The sequence below is a fragment of the Pollachius pollachius genome, assembly GCF_949987615.1.
Source record: "Pollachius pollachius genome assembly, chromosome: 20".
Classification (NCBI taxonomy): Eukaryota; Metazoa; Chordata; class Actinopteri; order Gadiformes; family Gadidae; genus Pollachius; species Pollachius pollachius.
In genome coordinates, this window is record NC_136953.1 from 10,338,851 (window position 1) to 10,355,283 (window position 16,433).

The 16,433-nt window shown below is 49.0% G+C and overlaps 1 protein-coding gene across 1 annotated transcript in view; it reads right to left on the reverse strand.

The window, feature by feature from the left end:
* Window positions 1-1,614: 1,614 nt before the first annotated feature.
* The window catches only part of slc7a8a (solute carrier family 7 member 8a), a 19,841-nt gene continuing 5,022 nt past the window's right edge, over window positions 1,615-16,433 (reverse strand). Inside the window, exons 2-11 of the mRNA XM_079758436.1 lie at window positions 16,194-16,398; window positions 13,884-14,035; window positions 9,723-9,848; window positions 8,041-8,194; window positions 7,300-7,423; window positions 6,959-7,062; window positions 6,724-6,820; window positions 5,471-5,620; window positions 3,734-3,911; window positions 1,615-3,322 (exon numbers count right to left, since the gene is read on the reverse strand). Of these exons, the coding sequence (XP_079614562.1) occupies window positions 3,180-3,322; window positions 3,734-3,911; window positions 5,471-5,620; window positions 6,724-6,820; window positions 6,959-7,062; window positions 7,300-7,423; window positions 8,041-8,194; window positions 9,723-9,848; window positions 13,884-14,035; window positions 16,194-16,398 (1,433 nt within the window). The 3' untranslated portion in view covers window positions 1,615-3,179. The remainder of the gene's footprint in view (window positions 3,323-3,733; window positions 3,912-5,470; window positions 5,621-6,723; window positions 6,821-6,958; window positions 7,063-7,299; window positions 7,424-8,040; window positions 8,195-9,722; window positions 9,849-13,883; window positions 14,036-16,193; window positions 16,399-16,433) is intronic.

Consider the following 16,433-nt stretch of genomic DNA (forward strand, 5'->3'; position numbering starts at 1 on the left):
TAAAGTTTACATGACCTATTTTGCTTCATGGATGGATGGATGGATGGATGAAGACACCTTGAACGGCATGGTATTGTAAACATGTATGACGTAAATGCTTAACATCATGTTTTCGCTTGTCAGGCTGCGCCTCACAAATGGATGCCATAGGTCAATGGGAGAAGGTATCCTGTGGTTACACTCTCTAGTCAAGCGTTGTTTACAAAGTGGATTATGTACATGGAGCGATGTGGATTGACGCTTTGAGCTGGGTGTTGGGGCTGCAATGCAATGTGTGGGAGAGAAAATAAGGGGTCATTGAATTTAACAGATACGTTTTGATTGTTCACCCCCCTGCCCAGAAACACACACCACACCAGTGTGAAAATGCTTTGATTTGATCTAAACTGTTTGGTGGTGTTGAACTGGATTAAAGACGTGTTTACAACTCCCCTCTCCTCGAATAAAACTGCCTCGCTTCCATTTTGCTTCTGTTCACAGGAAGCTAACAAAAATATAATTTTTTCTCATGTTTATAAAGGATGAAGCAAATGCAAGGAGAGGCGATCGATCTGTTGAAGAATGTATTTTATTCTCATCACACATCACTATTATCTTTATTTAAAAAACGTTTTACACCAACAAGAAAAATAGACTTTTTTAAGAGAAGGAGAAGAGCTGGTTCATACAACCTGATCTTTCTGTTTATAATATAATTGACACATACTACCTTATCTACACCAATGTGTGTAAGGTAACATTCAGTTCCATGCAAGGAATGAACTGTTGCATGTTTTGGGTTTTCTTTTATGTAATATGAAATAGCACCCCTTGATTTAGCAAACTTCTCAAACTGCTTATTTGTCAATTTCAGGTACATCTACCAAATTATTTGATTAAAAAACTAGATTTAATAAAATGCAAGGCAGGATGTGTTATTTTTTTACATTTTCAACCCTGTCACTGTCAACTAATTGTGTAAATAAACCAAAAAGTATGTTTTTAATATTACTAAATTAGGCCACATTTAAAGCATATACTGTAAGAGACCAGATTTGTTAAAAAAAAACAACTTTCAGGACATTTATGTGTGCGTTTTTACACTGTATATTTTATACATATACACTATATAGGAACAGTTCAGGACCCATTTAAGACACACTTTTAACCTCACAACGAGAGATAGGCCTATATAATACTGGCCAAACTTTCATGATCAAGCGTGAACGGTAACGATCACGCAATACATATTCTCGGAAAAATAACGTGTGCACCTCAACTAATAGTCTCTGTTTGCATGTTTTGGTTTCATCACATGCCAGGTAATGGAAGTACAGCAGGAACGTCCTGAGAATGGCAAGAAAGTGTGTATGTGTGTCAAGGAGGTTGCTGGTGTTGTTAAAGACCACCTCAATAAATGCCGGCATGTTTACCAAGGGGTCCCCTAACCCTCCCTGAACTCCAACAACACCCGCCCCCACCCACCAAAATATATTCACATTTATATATCACATTTTGAAACACTACCATGAATGTTACATATCTTGATAAATATAGGTGATAAACGACACTCTTTAGTTTCAACAGTTTACACAACGTAACTGTTAAGAACGGTTTCCACATATTTACTCCACCAAACCACCAGGCCACTGACATCCACACAAAGACACTAGCTGCTGCAAAGTTATGTTCTTTTCCTTTACTTTTGATTAACAACATAAACCAATAGGCTTTTATCACAAACAGGTGTAGCTCATTCTGATTATAATGGGTCTGTATGCAAGCCATTAGTAACTTACTATTACTATTACACCTCTGTGAAAGAGGACCAGTTTGGGCTTTTCTCACAAAGTGTATTTTTTATCAAGACACCAAACAAAGAATACTTTGTTGTGTGTTTTTTCCCAGCAAAGTTGAACCACTCAGACAAGGCTTTAAGAGAGCAGCTAAACACCCTGTTTCTTAATGGTCCAATTAATCAATTAACCAATTCTAATGAATCAACTGGTCAAGGTAGTTTTCATGGTTAGTGTCTTGTTTGGTGCTGTTCCCTGTGTCTCAGTGTTTTGTATGGTAGTTCTTTACCAACAACATTTCCTTGAAGCCCGAGCCTTCAGAAGTTGTTCTGTTTAATTGAGTTTATGACATCTTTAGTGTCCATTTGCTAAGAATCCACCATACCCACAGCAAGGCGAGGTACAAATAAAAACACTGTTTAGTTGTTTTTCCTTGAAATAAAAATATCTTTAAAAACACAGTATGATTGGATTCTCAACATCAGAAATAATAATGTTGTGATGACATTCGGGTACACAGTTTAGTTGGGAGAAAAGGTTTTAGGAACCTTATTAATACGAAAATAAACAAAACAAGTATTGATGATGAATAGAAAAAATATCCTAAGCAAAATTAGCATTCAACAAAAATAATAATACAGTAAAAATAACAATAAGACAAGCAATATACAGAATTTGAACAATTACCAATACGAAAAAGAAAAAAAAAGATCAAAAATCATTCATGTTTTAAGACAACAAAAATACAAAAAAGCATTTAGTGTACATGAAGATGAAATTACTCGATCAGAATCTAATGTCTTGAGAATCACACACCAGCTTTGGTATTTTGAATAAATGAATTTACAATGTGGTTAGAATACAGAAGAAGAAAAAAACAACTGATGTTGTCCATTGTGGTACAGCTGGATAAAGTTTTTTTAGAAAAAATTCAGCTCATACTTAAGGAGTGTAAGGGAGTGTGTGTAAGGGGTGTTTAGCTGAGAGGCAAGCTGCTCTTACAAACTGCTTCACTGACACTTGATGGAGTAAAAATTTAGAAAAATGCAGACGGACCTACCCATGATCCTTTGCAGTATGACATGGCACAAACAGTGAAGTATCTCACAAGGGTTAAAACTAAAAGAAAAAACTGAGCCAAAATAGCCCAACATTGAACTGAATGAGCGCATAAACTGTTAAGTTAAGTTTTCAAACTGCAGATGTGTTAACAGCTTGCATCACTACCAATCATACTCATGCAGATCTATATGGGTCTGTGTGTGTGTCTGTGTGGGTGTGTGAGTGTACGCGCGCAATCCAGTGCGTTCCCACGTGTTTGCCAGTGTCTATAGAAGGAGGGAGGGAGGGGAGAGGGCAGTTGGAGATGGGGGTTGGAGGTGAAGAGGTACATTTTCTGTAGTTTTAACAGTCCGCAGACTTCGGCGTTTCTCCGTCCTCCTTAGCCAGAGGAGAGCTGACGTCCTTCATCTCGTCCCCCTCTTCAGAGCTGGTCTCGGCCGGGTAGACCACCATGCAGAACTTCTGGCCCACATACGTCATCTTGCCTATAGGGGGCCACAGAGGAACGGTTTTGAGAATGGAGAGGCCATTTAGAAAAAAACAACAACTTATATATGACTTATTAGCTCTTGTGTCACCCTGATAATCTAATGTATCGAACATTATGCCGAATATTTCAAGATGACATCCAGAGTACTGAGTTGTACTATCATGTTGTTGCTTAGTGGCTATGAGTACTGAACGTTGCCTAATCACAATATGGAAGGTTCAAACGTTTTTTTTCTTTTATACATACATAGTGCTTATCAATTTGTATCAATAACCATTTGTATAAAGGAAGAGGGAAACATCTTAATATATCCCGGTAAGTAAATTGAACCAGCCCAACAGAAAAAAAATAATGAAGTAAAAACCTCAGGGTCGCTGACGATATAGCGCTAAAAGCGTTGCCTTACCGACGAAGGCGTCGAAGCACTGAGGCTTGTTGTCCCAGTAGACCCCCAGGAAGTAGACAGGCACGCCGGTCAGCATGATGGCCAGGCCGATGCCACACACCACGGGCTCAGAGTAGAGGGAGAAGATGAGCAGGAAGGCCCAGAACAGCAGGTAGATGACGGGCCAAACCAGGCTGATCTGGAGGAGGAGAGAGGGGACAGGAGAGAGGGTGGAGGAGGAGAGAGGGGACAGGAGAGAGGGTGGAGGAGGAGAGAGGGGCCAGGAGAGAGGGTGGGGGGGGAGAGAGGGGACAGGAGGGAGGGTGGAGGGGGAGAGAGGGGCCAGGAGGGAGGGTGGAGGAGGAGAGAGGGGACAGGAGAGAGGGTGGAGGAGGAGAGAGGGGACAGGAGAGAGGGTGGAGGAGGAGAGAGGGGACAGGAGAGAGGGTGGAGGAGGAGAGAGGGGACAGAAGAGAGGGTGGAGGAGGAGAGAGGGGACAGGAGAGAGGGTGGAGGAGGAGAGAGGGGACAGAAGAGAGGGTGGAGGAGGAGAGAGGGGACAGGAGAGAGGGTGGGGGGGGAGAGAGGGGACAGGAGGGAGGGTGGAGGGGGAGAGAGGGGACAGGAGGGAGGGTGGAGGGGGAGAGAGGGGCCAGGAGAGAGGGTGGAGGAGGAGAGAGGGGACAGGAGAGAGGGTGGAGGAGGAGAGAGGGGCCAGGAGAGAGGGTGGGGGGGGAGAGAGGGGACAGGAGGGAGGGTGGAGGGGGAGAGAGGGGCCAGGAGAGAGGGTGGAGGAGGAGAGAGGGGACAGGAGAGAGGGTGGAGGAGGAGAGAGGGGACAGGAGAGAGGGTGGAGGAGGAGAGAGGGGACAGGAGAGAGGGTGGAGGAGGAGAGAGGGGACAGAAGAGAGGGTGGAGGAGGAGAGAGGGGACAGGAGAGAGGGTGGAGGAGGAGAGAGGGGACAGGAGAGAGGGTGGAGGAGGAGAGAGGGGACAGGAGGGAGGGTGGAGGAGGAGAGAGGGGACAGGAGAGAGGGTGGAGGAGGAGAGAGGGGACAGGAGAGAGGGTGGAGGAGGAGAGAGGGGCCAGGAGAGAGGGTGGGGGGGGAGAGAGGGGCCAGGAGAGAGGGTGGAGGAGGAGAGAGGGGACAGGAGAGAGGGTGGAGGAGGAGAGAGGGGACAGGAGAGAGGGTGGAGGAGGAGAGAGGGGACAGGAGAGAGGGTGGAGGAGGAGAGAGGGGACAGGAGAGAGGGTGGAGGAGGAGAGAGGGGCCAGGAGAGAGGGTGGGGGGGGAGAGAGGGGCCAGGAGAGAGGGTGGAGGAGGAGAGAGGGGACAGGAGAGAGGGTGGAGGAGGAGAGAGGGGCCAGGAGAGAGGGTGGAGGAGGAGAGAGGGGACAGAAGAGAGGGTGGAGGAGGAGAGAGGGGACAGGAGAGAGGGTGGAGGAGGAGAGAGGGGACAGAAGAGAGGGTGGGGGTTGAGGTGGAGAGGGGAGAGAGGGGACAGGAGAGAGGGGACAGGAGAGAGGGGACAGAAGAGAGGGTGGGGGTTGAGGTGGAGAGGGGAGAGAGGGTGGAGGGGGAGAGAGGGGACAGGAGAGAGGGGCCAGGAGAGAGGGTGGAGGGGGAGAGGGTGAAGGTGGAGATGGAGATTTAATACAGATTAAAAATAAGGAATGTAAAACACTGCAAGGCTTAAATAAATGTTGGAGGATTGATATGATTCATTTAAGGGTAAATACGTTGATTGCAAACATACCTTGATTGGCCTATGGAGGTCGGGCTGCCTGATGCGCAGGACAATCTGCCCGGCAACGGTGACTCCATAGAAGAGGTAGTTGATGAAGCCAACATAGTTGATGAGGGTGTACATATCACTGGTGCACAGCATCAATAAGGTGGAGATACACTGGAAAAGCAAGAGATAGAGAGAAAGAGAGAGAGAGAGAGAGAGAGAGAGAGGGAGAGAGAGAGAGGGAGAGAGGGAGAGAGGGAGAGAGAGAGAAATATCGGATCAGGTCTCATGTTTTACTTTTTCAAGCAAGAATGGTGTCTGCAGAAGCATAAATGGAGTATGATAGTAGTATGTATGAACTAGTATGATTTTACTTAAAGGGGCAGTGAACCCAAAACCATTATTCTTTTACAGTGCCACAGTGTATGCCGCATTTCATACACAACATAAGTCCTTATAACACTCCTGAGCATCCAAGGTAATAAAAATGTCCCACAAAGTTGCCGTGGGTCGCAAGCAAAAAGATAACATGTACCCCTCCTTCCTTGAACTCTAGGACCAAAACGCGTGTTTTTAAATCTCAAAGTGTCGTAGGGGGTTCACTAACACTTGAACTGCCATAATTGGCGATTCCTCTTGTCTTAACATAGTTTGTGTGCAGAGTGCATGTTTTGTTCTTACTGGACACACATCCAATAATAGCAACTTAGAGATAGCAACTCGTAAATGCAACAAGATGCATGCATTTACGCGTTAACCACACACGTCTTCAAAACTGAAACCACTTTGCACAGAAACGAGTCCAGAGGCAGTGAGGGATATTGGTCCTATTTTAGGGTTAAGTTTCAGGACCGTTTCATTATGCTGCTGGTCTGAAGGGGGTCGGGGCGGGGGTGAGAGACGGATCTTAAAGGGCCTCTCTCCTCTCGAACCTGGAGGGGATTCCCGTCTGTCTCAGGGCTTTGCAGCTTGCCCTGAGACAGTACCCCTGTGCTCCTCCTTAAAAACCCCTCCACATACACCGGCCTAATTTCCGTTTTCAGTTTACAAGACGGCCGCAGAAAAACGTCTGCAATAACTGACCAGACTGGTGAGGTTAAACAAACAGGGGAGGGTGGACTGAACCCTCAGCCTGGCGGGCCCTCGGAGACTATGACCGCGATTAAGAGCTCTCCAAAAATGAAATTGACCTGACTGGCGTTTTGTGCAGGGTCCCATGGAGGTGGGTGGGGGTAGTGGGAGGGTGGGTGGGGGTAGTGGAGGGGGTGGGTGCTTACGGTGAAAAGCAGAGCTGGGATCGGGGTGCAACGCTTGACGTGGATCATGGCCAACAGGCGGGGGAGGTGACCTTCCCTGGCGCCGGCGAAGAACAAACTGCATGATGGGTAAAAAAGAGCGAGAGGGTTCAATATGGTACGGGTTGAGCGGCGGAATTGTAGCTGCACGTCGCAAAAGAAGAGAAAAAAACGCGAAAAACTACAAAGATGGGCGACTCCGGACTCGCAGACTCACCGTGACGAGGTGAAGAGGGAGCCGTTGACGCCGCCGAAGGTGGACAGAGCCACGGAGATGGGCATGATCCACGACATGACGCCCAGCAGCTTCTCCCCAAACGTCTGGGGAAGGAGAGCAGAGACACCGTTGAGGCGGAGAGAGAGAGAGCGCGAGAAAGGGCCTTTCCCAGGCTCTTCCTCAGAGCCTGGATGTCCACAGTATGTGTGTTGTTGACCATGTGTAATCTGGTGGGCCGGCCAAATACAGCCACTAGAGGGCAACACTGAGAGAAAAAGAGAACCAAAGGAAATGATCTGGTGTGAGCGACAGTAGCGGCGGCGGTGGGCGGAGATACTCACCACGGCAACGGCGTTGGATGCCAGCAGCTCCTGGGGGCTCATGGCCGTCACGTAGGCGATGTTTGCGAAGACGTACACGAACGTCACCAGGGGGATGGAGATGAAGATGGCGCGGGGCAGGTTCCTGAAACAAGCAACGGCAAGCGAGCGAGGGCCGTGAGCGAAGGTAAGGCAACAGGGACGTAGGACAGCGGCAGCGTTTGTGTTTTTGTGTGTCTGTGTATCTGTGTGGCTGTGTGTCTGTCTGTCTTTCTGTCAGTGTCTGTGTCTGTGTGTGTTTGTCTGTGTGTCTGTCTGTCTGTCTGTCTGTGTGTGTGTGTGTGTGTGTATGTGTGTGTGTGTGGGGGCGTGTGTGTGTGTCCTTCTGTGTGTGTGTGTGTGTGTGTGTGTGTGTGTGTGTGTGTGTGTATGTGTGTGTGTGTGTGTGTATGTGTGTCTGTCTGTGTGTGCGTGTGTCTGTTTGTGTGTCGGTGTATGTGTGTGTCTGTCTGTGTGTGTGTGTGTGTGCGTGTGTGTGTGTGTGCGTGTGTGTGTGTGTCTGTGTGTGTGTGTGTGTGTATGTGTGTCTGTCTATGTGTGCGTGTGTCTGTCTGTGTGTCTGTGTGTGTGTGTGTGTGTGTGTGTCTGTGTGTGTACGTGTGTCTGTCTGTGTGTGCGTGTGTCTGTCTGTGTGTCTGTGTGTCTGTGTGCGTGTGTGTGTGTGTGTGTGTGTGTCTGTGTGTGTGTGTGTCTGTCTCTTACACGTAGGGGTCCACCAGCTCCTCCGTCACATAGTTGAGGAAGTTCCAGCCCCCGTAGGCGAAGGAGCCCTGCAGGAAGGCCAGGGCGATCAGGCCCACGTCGTACTCCTGGAAGGGCTCGAAGGCGTTGGCCGGCTCCAGCCAGTAGTACTCTCCTGGGGACGGAGGAGGGAACAGCCCGGTCAGAAAAGGGGGAGCCGGGATCACAACCAGCATCATTGGAAACCAGAGACAATCTCATTCCGAAGAATCGCCTCATTCCGAAGAATTGCCTCATTCCGAATCCGATAAGTCTGCCTGATTCGGAATGCATCGTTGATCCGGAAGAGTGATGCATTCTACCGCCTCATGTGCTCCGGTACGGGAACCAGTCAGAACCGATTTGTGGATTGGGTACACCGGCCCAGGGTGTTGAAGTACATCCGTGTATCTTAACGGTTCAATGAAACGCATCTGCCCATCTGCACGTGGGACATTAACTCAGAGGACAGGGGGTCCCTAGGAAAGGCGGTGGCCACTCAAACAGGCTGTGGGGTTCGGGATTATGCTGCAGGAATTCAGATAGGCAAGGCGAGTGGGGCTGCGCGCATGCACCGCATATGAATGAGGAGCACATTGGGTGTGGTTGTGTGTGTGTGTGTGTGTGTGTGTGTGTGTGTGTGTGGGGTAGAGAGAACGATGGAAGAGCGTCTGTCCTCGTCGACGCCAGACGCCCGTTGGATTCCAGCCAGCGCCCCTTTTGTTGCGGCACGGTTGCCATTGGCGGCAGTGTATACATTAGCTGTATTTTGTGTTCTTATGTTCCACGCCATGCCTCAACGATCGATGCCTGTCCTCTGATCCACCTCTACCAGCTCCTCTATCCCAGCCATCCCCCTCTACCTACCCTGTCCCAACCCACATTCTTCTTCTTCTTGTATTATTCTTGTGCCCCCCCGTCATCATGAGTCTGAGGGCCCCGGGGCCTGAGAGAGAGAGATTACCTCGTCTCCCTCGACCCGGTATTAACTTGTCTCTCCTCTGTAATAATCGGGGGGGCCCCCGCCATGTTATGACTGCATGATCCACAAGAGACGCCCTCGTATGAAAAGGCACATTAGTGATGTGAGTTTGAACCGGGGAGGCGGGGGGGGGGGGGGGCTCAACTGGCCAGACAGGAGACCAACTCGCCGACCCTTTTCCATGCCATTGATTCGCTTTTTCTTTTTTTTTTTTCCTGCTGTCCCCGTTGACCCAAAATGTCGCCCTCAACGGCTGTAGAAATCTGTGTGACGTGACACAGAGAGCATGTGTATATGTATTCTAGCTCTCCCCCACAGATGGACAGCGAGACCGGCTCACGCAGATGGCATGGACTAGGCTGCCAAAGCCGTGCGTGGCGGGGACGGTTTCTGCTTGTGTTTGCTGAAGGACGGCCGGCATTGCGTTTGAATTTGTCACACACGTTTTGTACGCTTTGCTCCAATGCGTCCATACCATCTCGCCGATAGTTCAATCGTGAAATGGTTGAGGAAAGAGTGGTGGACATCATTAAATTAGCTTGCACACGCAGACACACACATGCATGCACGCACGCACACACACACACACGCAAAAACGCTCACACACAGATACACGTACACAAATACGCACACATACACACACACACACACACACACACACACACTTCTTTAGCGGGCCTACCCTTGCAGATCTGAACGATGCCCATGATGATGATGAGGGCCAGTGCCAGCAGCTTGCCGGCCGTGAACATGTCCTGCACCCTGGTGGCCCAGCGCACACTGGAGCAGTTCACCCAGGTGAGCAGCACTGGAGGAGGGAGGAGACACACACACACACACACAAACACACACACACACACACACACACAGAGGGAGTCAGGGGCAAGCTTTACACAGAGATCTGGCGATGGATTCAATGAGGATGTGATGGGAATTTGTGTTGTTATTGGAATGTTTCTCGGTAATTAGTGTGTTGAGGCATTGCTGGTGTTTTGTTGGATGACTGTTGTTGAACAAACACACACACAAACGCACACACACACACAGATACACACACACACACACACACACACACACACTGGTATGGGATCAACAGAAACAGAAGTGATGTGCACTGTTCAATCTCCTAGAATTGAAATATATTGAATTTAATTTAATTAGATTCAATCAAATTAAATCGAATTGAATTTAATTGAATTTAATTTAATTGGAATTGGAATTCAATGGATGTCCACCAGCTCATCGTATTCAGCTGATGTGGCACTATCTCAGGACACATGGAGAAGTGCCCTCAAAGGGAACTGGGACTGCACACCGCAGCAGTTTCACTACCCTGCACGTGATCCCTTTATGGCGTCTTCCTCCCCTTCAAGACACAATGAACCGAGGCGAAACGGCCGATGTCAGCTGAAACCCCGCTGGCTTGGTTCCCTTCTCCCCCGCGGGTCAATGTCTCTGTGCGTCGTTGCAATCGCCGTAAAAACCAACGTGTCAGAGATTAGAGCGACCGTCGCCGGTGATAAGAGCTGATATCGGCCGATTGGGATTATCGGCCGTTCCAAAGTAAGAGAGAGAAGAGAAATGCAGGGGCCGTCCCATGATGCATCTGGCGGTCTCACCTGTACCGAGTCTCGCTCTCGTGCCGTCAAGGTCAAGGGCTGCCCTTTGATGACGTCATCAACAGTGACAGCACGGTGACCTTTGCTTTACGGTTCTACTCTCGCTGCGTCGAGGCGTTGAGCTCGAACCCTTTTCACTTTTCTTGCACGATCGATCGGAAGTTCAAAGGGTTTTTAACAGCCGATTTTTTACGAGCTGTCGGGAAAGAATGAATATACAGCATACCGTATAATGACCCGCACGTGCAAGTACACAGCCATGGTCGCACCTAAACACACAACACACGCACACACACACACACACACACACAAACACACACACACGAGGATCTGCGCGTGTTCTTGCAGGTGCCTCGTCACATCAGAGCACGCTGAGTCAGCGACAGCGCTGATGCAAAACATGAGCGGGGGTCACAGCCTGCCTTCACCCGTCAGCTGGCTGGGACCGGCTGGAGCAGGGGCGAACCCCCACCCCCGGCCCCCCCTCGCCAAGGGTCTTGGACCCTTGGAGCGCCTTCCTTAGGTGTTGCGAAACACTATCCGTGGCTCAGCTCTTGGCTAGCCGTCCGCAGCATGTGTTACACGTGTGATCTGCTTCGGGGGACGTTTTGTATGACACACGGAGGCTTGCTCGGATACAGGGGGACAAAAACAAATCCACCGACCATTAGTGGTGGGTCGAGTGGAAGAGAGAACCACCAACCCTCACCCAGTTCACTAAACAACAACAACAACAACCCAAATTAACTCTCACTTGCTCTCTGTCCTTTCGCTCTCTCTCTCTTGCTTTACCAGTGTGTCTGATTGATGCTGTGCAGCAGTGATATGTACACGCTCATCAAATTGCTGGATTCATCAACTACCTCTTCAATGGAGACCTGCTGCCAGGCAGATTGTCCAGACCGACAGACATAGGCCAATCACGGTAGCAAGCCAGTAACGTATTTAGCTGTCGTTAAATGAATCAGAAAAAGTAATCTCTCCCTCTTCCTGTCTCTCCCTTGCTCACATTCTCTCTCTCTCTCTCTCTCTCCGTCTCTCTCTAAACAGCCAATGTTTGTGCCAAAATGCAGCAATCAAAAATAGACCCTAATTGGCCAATCGGTCAAGTTGACATAACGATCTGAAGTTCCCCTTTCAGACATATTTATACCTCTGTTGGGCACTGCAGTGTGTAGTGAGCTATACATAGTGTAGACTTGTGTGTGTGTGCGTGTACCTTTACGTGTGTGTGTGCATGTGCCAATATGTGTGTCCATGCATGGTTAAGCATTTCGTAAGGATGTGCGCTTTAACGTCTTGTGCATATATGTAGGTATGTGTGTATTTCTGTGTATGCGTGTATGACTTGTGCGTGTAGTGTAGTGTGTGTGCAAGTGCCCGTGAGTGCATCAGGGGAAGCCAGCACATCTCCTATGCAGGCAATAAGCTGCTCTTCACTGAAGGAAGACTTGGACCACTTGAAACCTCTACACTGAGGGGAGGGGGGGGGGGGGGGGGGGGGGGGGGGGGGAGAGAGAGAAGGGGGAGATGAACGGAGAGAGAGCAGGGGAAGAGGAACGGAGAGAGACCAGGGGGAGAGGAGCAGAGAGAGTGAGACCAGTGGGAGAGCAGCAGAGAGAGAGAGCAGGGGGAGAGGAACGGAGAGAGAACCAGGGGGAGAGGAGCAGAGAGAGTGAGACCAGTGGGAGAGCAGCAGAGAGAGAGAGCAGGGGGAGAGGAACGGAGAGAGAGAGAGCAGGGGGAGAGGAAAGACTGACAGTGAAAGCAAGAAAGAAGGAAAGAACTGAATGAATGAATGAACGAAAGAAAGGAAAGAATTAACGTATGGATGAAAGGCGAGGAAGAGAAAGAAAGAGAGAGAGGGAGAGAAGGAAAGGGGAGGAAAAAGGTGAATAAAAAGAAAGGAAGAAAGACGACAAGAACGAAAGAAAACAAGAAAGACAGAAAGAAAAGAAAAGAAAGACAAGTAGAAAGAAAGAGGTAAAGGACAAAATTAAAAAGGTAACAATAAAGAAAGAAGGAGAGAAAGATCTGAGGAGCACGGAAACAAAGAAAGACAGATAGAAAGAAGGAAGAGGGAATATATATATTCCCCCCCATCACGTCCTCCAGCTCCACGCTGCCACACACACACACACACACACACACACACACACACGTGCTGCTTCCCTCACATTCCAAAGCTAGCATGACCAGCGTTGTACTCATGATCAGGACCTCGGGAAATACGAATTCTGAGAATAATAGAAATAAGGTTCTGAGATACCTCTGATTCGCCTGTTGTTTCACAACATCAAACAGCAGTGCATAGTAGACAGAACTATGCATCAAATGGCTGTGTGCTTGTTTCTCTTGAATTTACCATCATCGATAACATGCGGTTGCCGTGGCAATCCTGCATCCTCATCCTTCAGTGAGCTCCACTGTGTCTCGCTCGTCCCCGGCATTCGGCTGCTGCATGCAATGTTTGTCGAGGGCCTTGCAGTCTTGCCACCAAGCAGGCAGTGCTGGCCGAACATCTGTCCGGTCTTCCTCTTTACACAGCATATCGCTACTTCCTGCCTCCCGTACTTCTTCTGCCCCCCCCCACCCCCTACCGATGACCTCTGACCCCTAACCCAAGTGCTATGTAGCAGCAGAGCTCCAGAAGGAACCCGTGAAAGGGAAGTCAGAGGATAGAGTTTGGGATGGGCTGCCTCAGAGCAATGACAAGCGCTTTACCCTCCAGGGAAAAGGAAAATACGACTACATCACCCTTCACCGGCGGTGCACCTGCTCTGTAAAGCCTGCGTGTGCCTCAGGCTACACAAGCCAACAGAAGGGAGCTCTCACTTTCACTACACAGAGGTTGCAGTTGAACGGAACCTGTGTGAGTGTGTGTGTGTGTTTCTTTGTAGATGTACGTGTGTCTCTAAGTGTGTGTGTAGGTATGTGGCTATACATGAGCAGTTGTCACTACATGTGTGTTGATGTTTGTGCGTCTACAGTCTATTTGTGCATGTGTGTGTGTGTGTGTGTGTGTCTATACATAAGTGTGTATCTATTCTTGTGTGTGTCTGTGTGTGTGGGCGCAAGTATCTATACATGATTGTGAGTCCATACATGAGTGTGTTTGTGTGTGTGTGAGTGTTTGCCTCAACATTTGTGTGTGTGTGTGTCTGTGTGCATGTGTTTGTCTCAATATATGTGTGTGTATGGATATGCTTGTGTGTGTGACTCACAGAGGCAGACGCCGGCCAGCAGGCGCAGGCCGTTCTCGGGGGGGAAGCAGGTGGGGAAGAGGGGCTGCAGGACGTAGTTGGAGAAGGTCAGGGCGATGACCGCCTGGTTGGTGGGGTAGATGACCAGCACCGCGATCCACAGCCGCAGGAACCTGGAGACGCAGAGGGAGGGAGGGAGGGAGGGAGGGAGGGGACAATGAGAGCACTGGAGGACACAACATGTGTACTAACACACATGTAGACAACAATGAGAGGAATGAGAACATGAAGAGAGGGGGGAGAGGGAGGGAGAGAGAGAGAGAGAGAGAGAGAGAGAGGGAGAGAGAGAGAGAAAGAGAGAGAGAGAGAGAGAGAGAGAGAGAGAGAGAGAGAGAGAGAGAGAGAGAGAGAGACACACACACACACACACACACACACACACACACACGCACACACACACACACCCACACACACACACACACACACACACACACACACACACAAACAAACTCATACACCCGACCCTAAGACTTTTATCATTCTCGCCACGGGTGACAAATACACCATGTGACCATCTAAGTTGTGTGGACCATCTTCGACAGCGGCCTTTGAAGGAGAGCAGACACGGCCCAGAATCAATGTTGACACAGTCATTCGGAGCGCAGCTGCGAGCACTCTCAGAGACAGATGGATCGGACGAGATAGAGAGGAGAGACATTCATCAAACTGTCAGTCATCCAACTAGTAGCGCTTAGCTTAACCATGCTAGAAATATCAAATCGGGGTTGCCTGTTTGACTCTGTGACGGCTGCTATAACCCTATCACAACATTGAGAAGCTATGCTGGCAGTTAACATGAGGTGGATTGATACTGGTCGTGTTTTACCTTTCCCAGTGTCATACCGTCCCCTATCTGTGACCCCTTTATGTTATTTATCCCACTCTGACCCTGTAGTGGCCATGATCGTCCGATGTACCTGCCCTGCAGATCTAAAGCTGAAACATGGACATTATTCACCTAGCCGCCATCTTGGTTCCATCTTGGTTCCATCTTGGTTCCATCCTGGTTCCATCTTGGTTCTACACACTAGCTGGTTGCTAGCATTTGGAACCAAGACAGCCACAAGGTGAATGAAGCCAACAAAGACGACATGGTTGGTAGGATAATCCTGGGCAGGCGGGGGTCCGGGCTCAGCTAAGGTTTTGCCGACTGCTGCCCTAAAACCAGTCAAACCTGCATTTTTCTTTTGTTGTGTTTTTTTTTTTCCATTCATTTTGACACAAATTCTTTGTAAGCTTATGGGCCGACTGTAACACACAGTTCACCGCCCGCTCTCCTTCTCTAACAGGATTATTTCAGAGAGGAATGTGGGTTAGTATGTGAATCCTGTGGAACCGGTGGGTTTCGCTGTACGAAGAGTGGGAGATGCATACACACACACAGGCGCACACACACACACACACAGGCGCATAACCTACAGTTCGGGAACTTTGGATCTAAAGGAAATACCAACAACAATGTGTAGAAGAAGACATACAAACACAAATACACATACATGTAGGGACACACACACACATGAAAACACCTACATAACGGGGACGAGCCCAACCAAAACAATGGCTCCCTTGAAGCCAGCTTATTTATCCTGGGCACTGGGCACTGAGTCTCCCCAGCACTTCAAACTAAGACTCCGAGGCCTCACACTACAAAGCGGTTTTCTTGGTAAAACTTCATTGATGTGTGTATTGATAGCTACAAAGGGAATTGAAAAAACAACAATCATTGGGTGTTGTTGTCTGCTTGGCTTCCACTCTCGCAAAATACCCTGATAGTAATACGTAATCCTGTGATCGTTTTTTTAGAAACAATGGTCTACAACAGCGGTTGAGTCATTTCTAGGTGCTAAATTCTGCCTTTACTCTGAATGAAAGAGAGCCTGTGCATCACATGGACAAAATGTCCACTGACTGCTAACTAGAAGACGGATCGAGTGGAGGATCCAAACATGCTGGCATGATTTCTAAAACTCTTGTTTAGTTGACTTCCAACTGCCCGGGACACCTTCTATGTACATTTTTAACGAGGAAGCTCTTCAGGTTAGATAAAGTGCTTCTTAGAACGCTAACTCAAACAGTGTTTCTCAAACTGATGTGTGTCATCGGGAACACAACTCAGGGAATCCCGATCAAAGGAGACACCGCGTCAAAACACTCCTCATCCGCAACAGTGCGCAAACACATCACGCAGAGTGTGGACAGCGCCGCAAACACAGCGTCAAATCTCTCCACGCTCAACGGTATAGTGTAGCCCTCTCAGCGACGTCAGCTTACCCGGCCAGACCCCCGAAGATGTCCTTGACATAGGAGTAGTCTCCGCCCGACTTGGGGATGGTGACGCCCAGCTCGGCATAGCACAGCGCTCCGATGGCGGTGATGACCCCGGTGACGATCCAAACGATCAGGGCCAGCCCCACCGAGCTGGCGTTCTCCATCACGCCCTTGGGGCTCACGAAGATGCCCGAGCCGATGATGTTACCTGGGGGACAGGGGAAGGAAGAGGGGGAGGAGCTT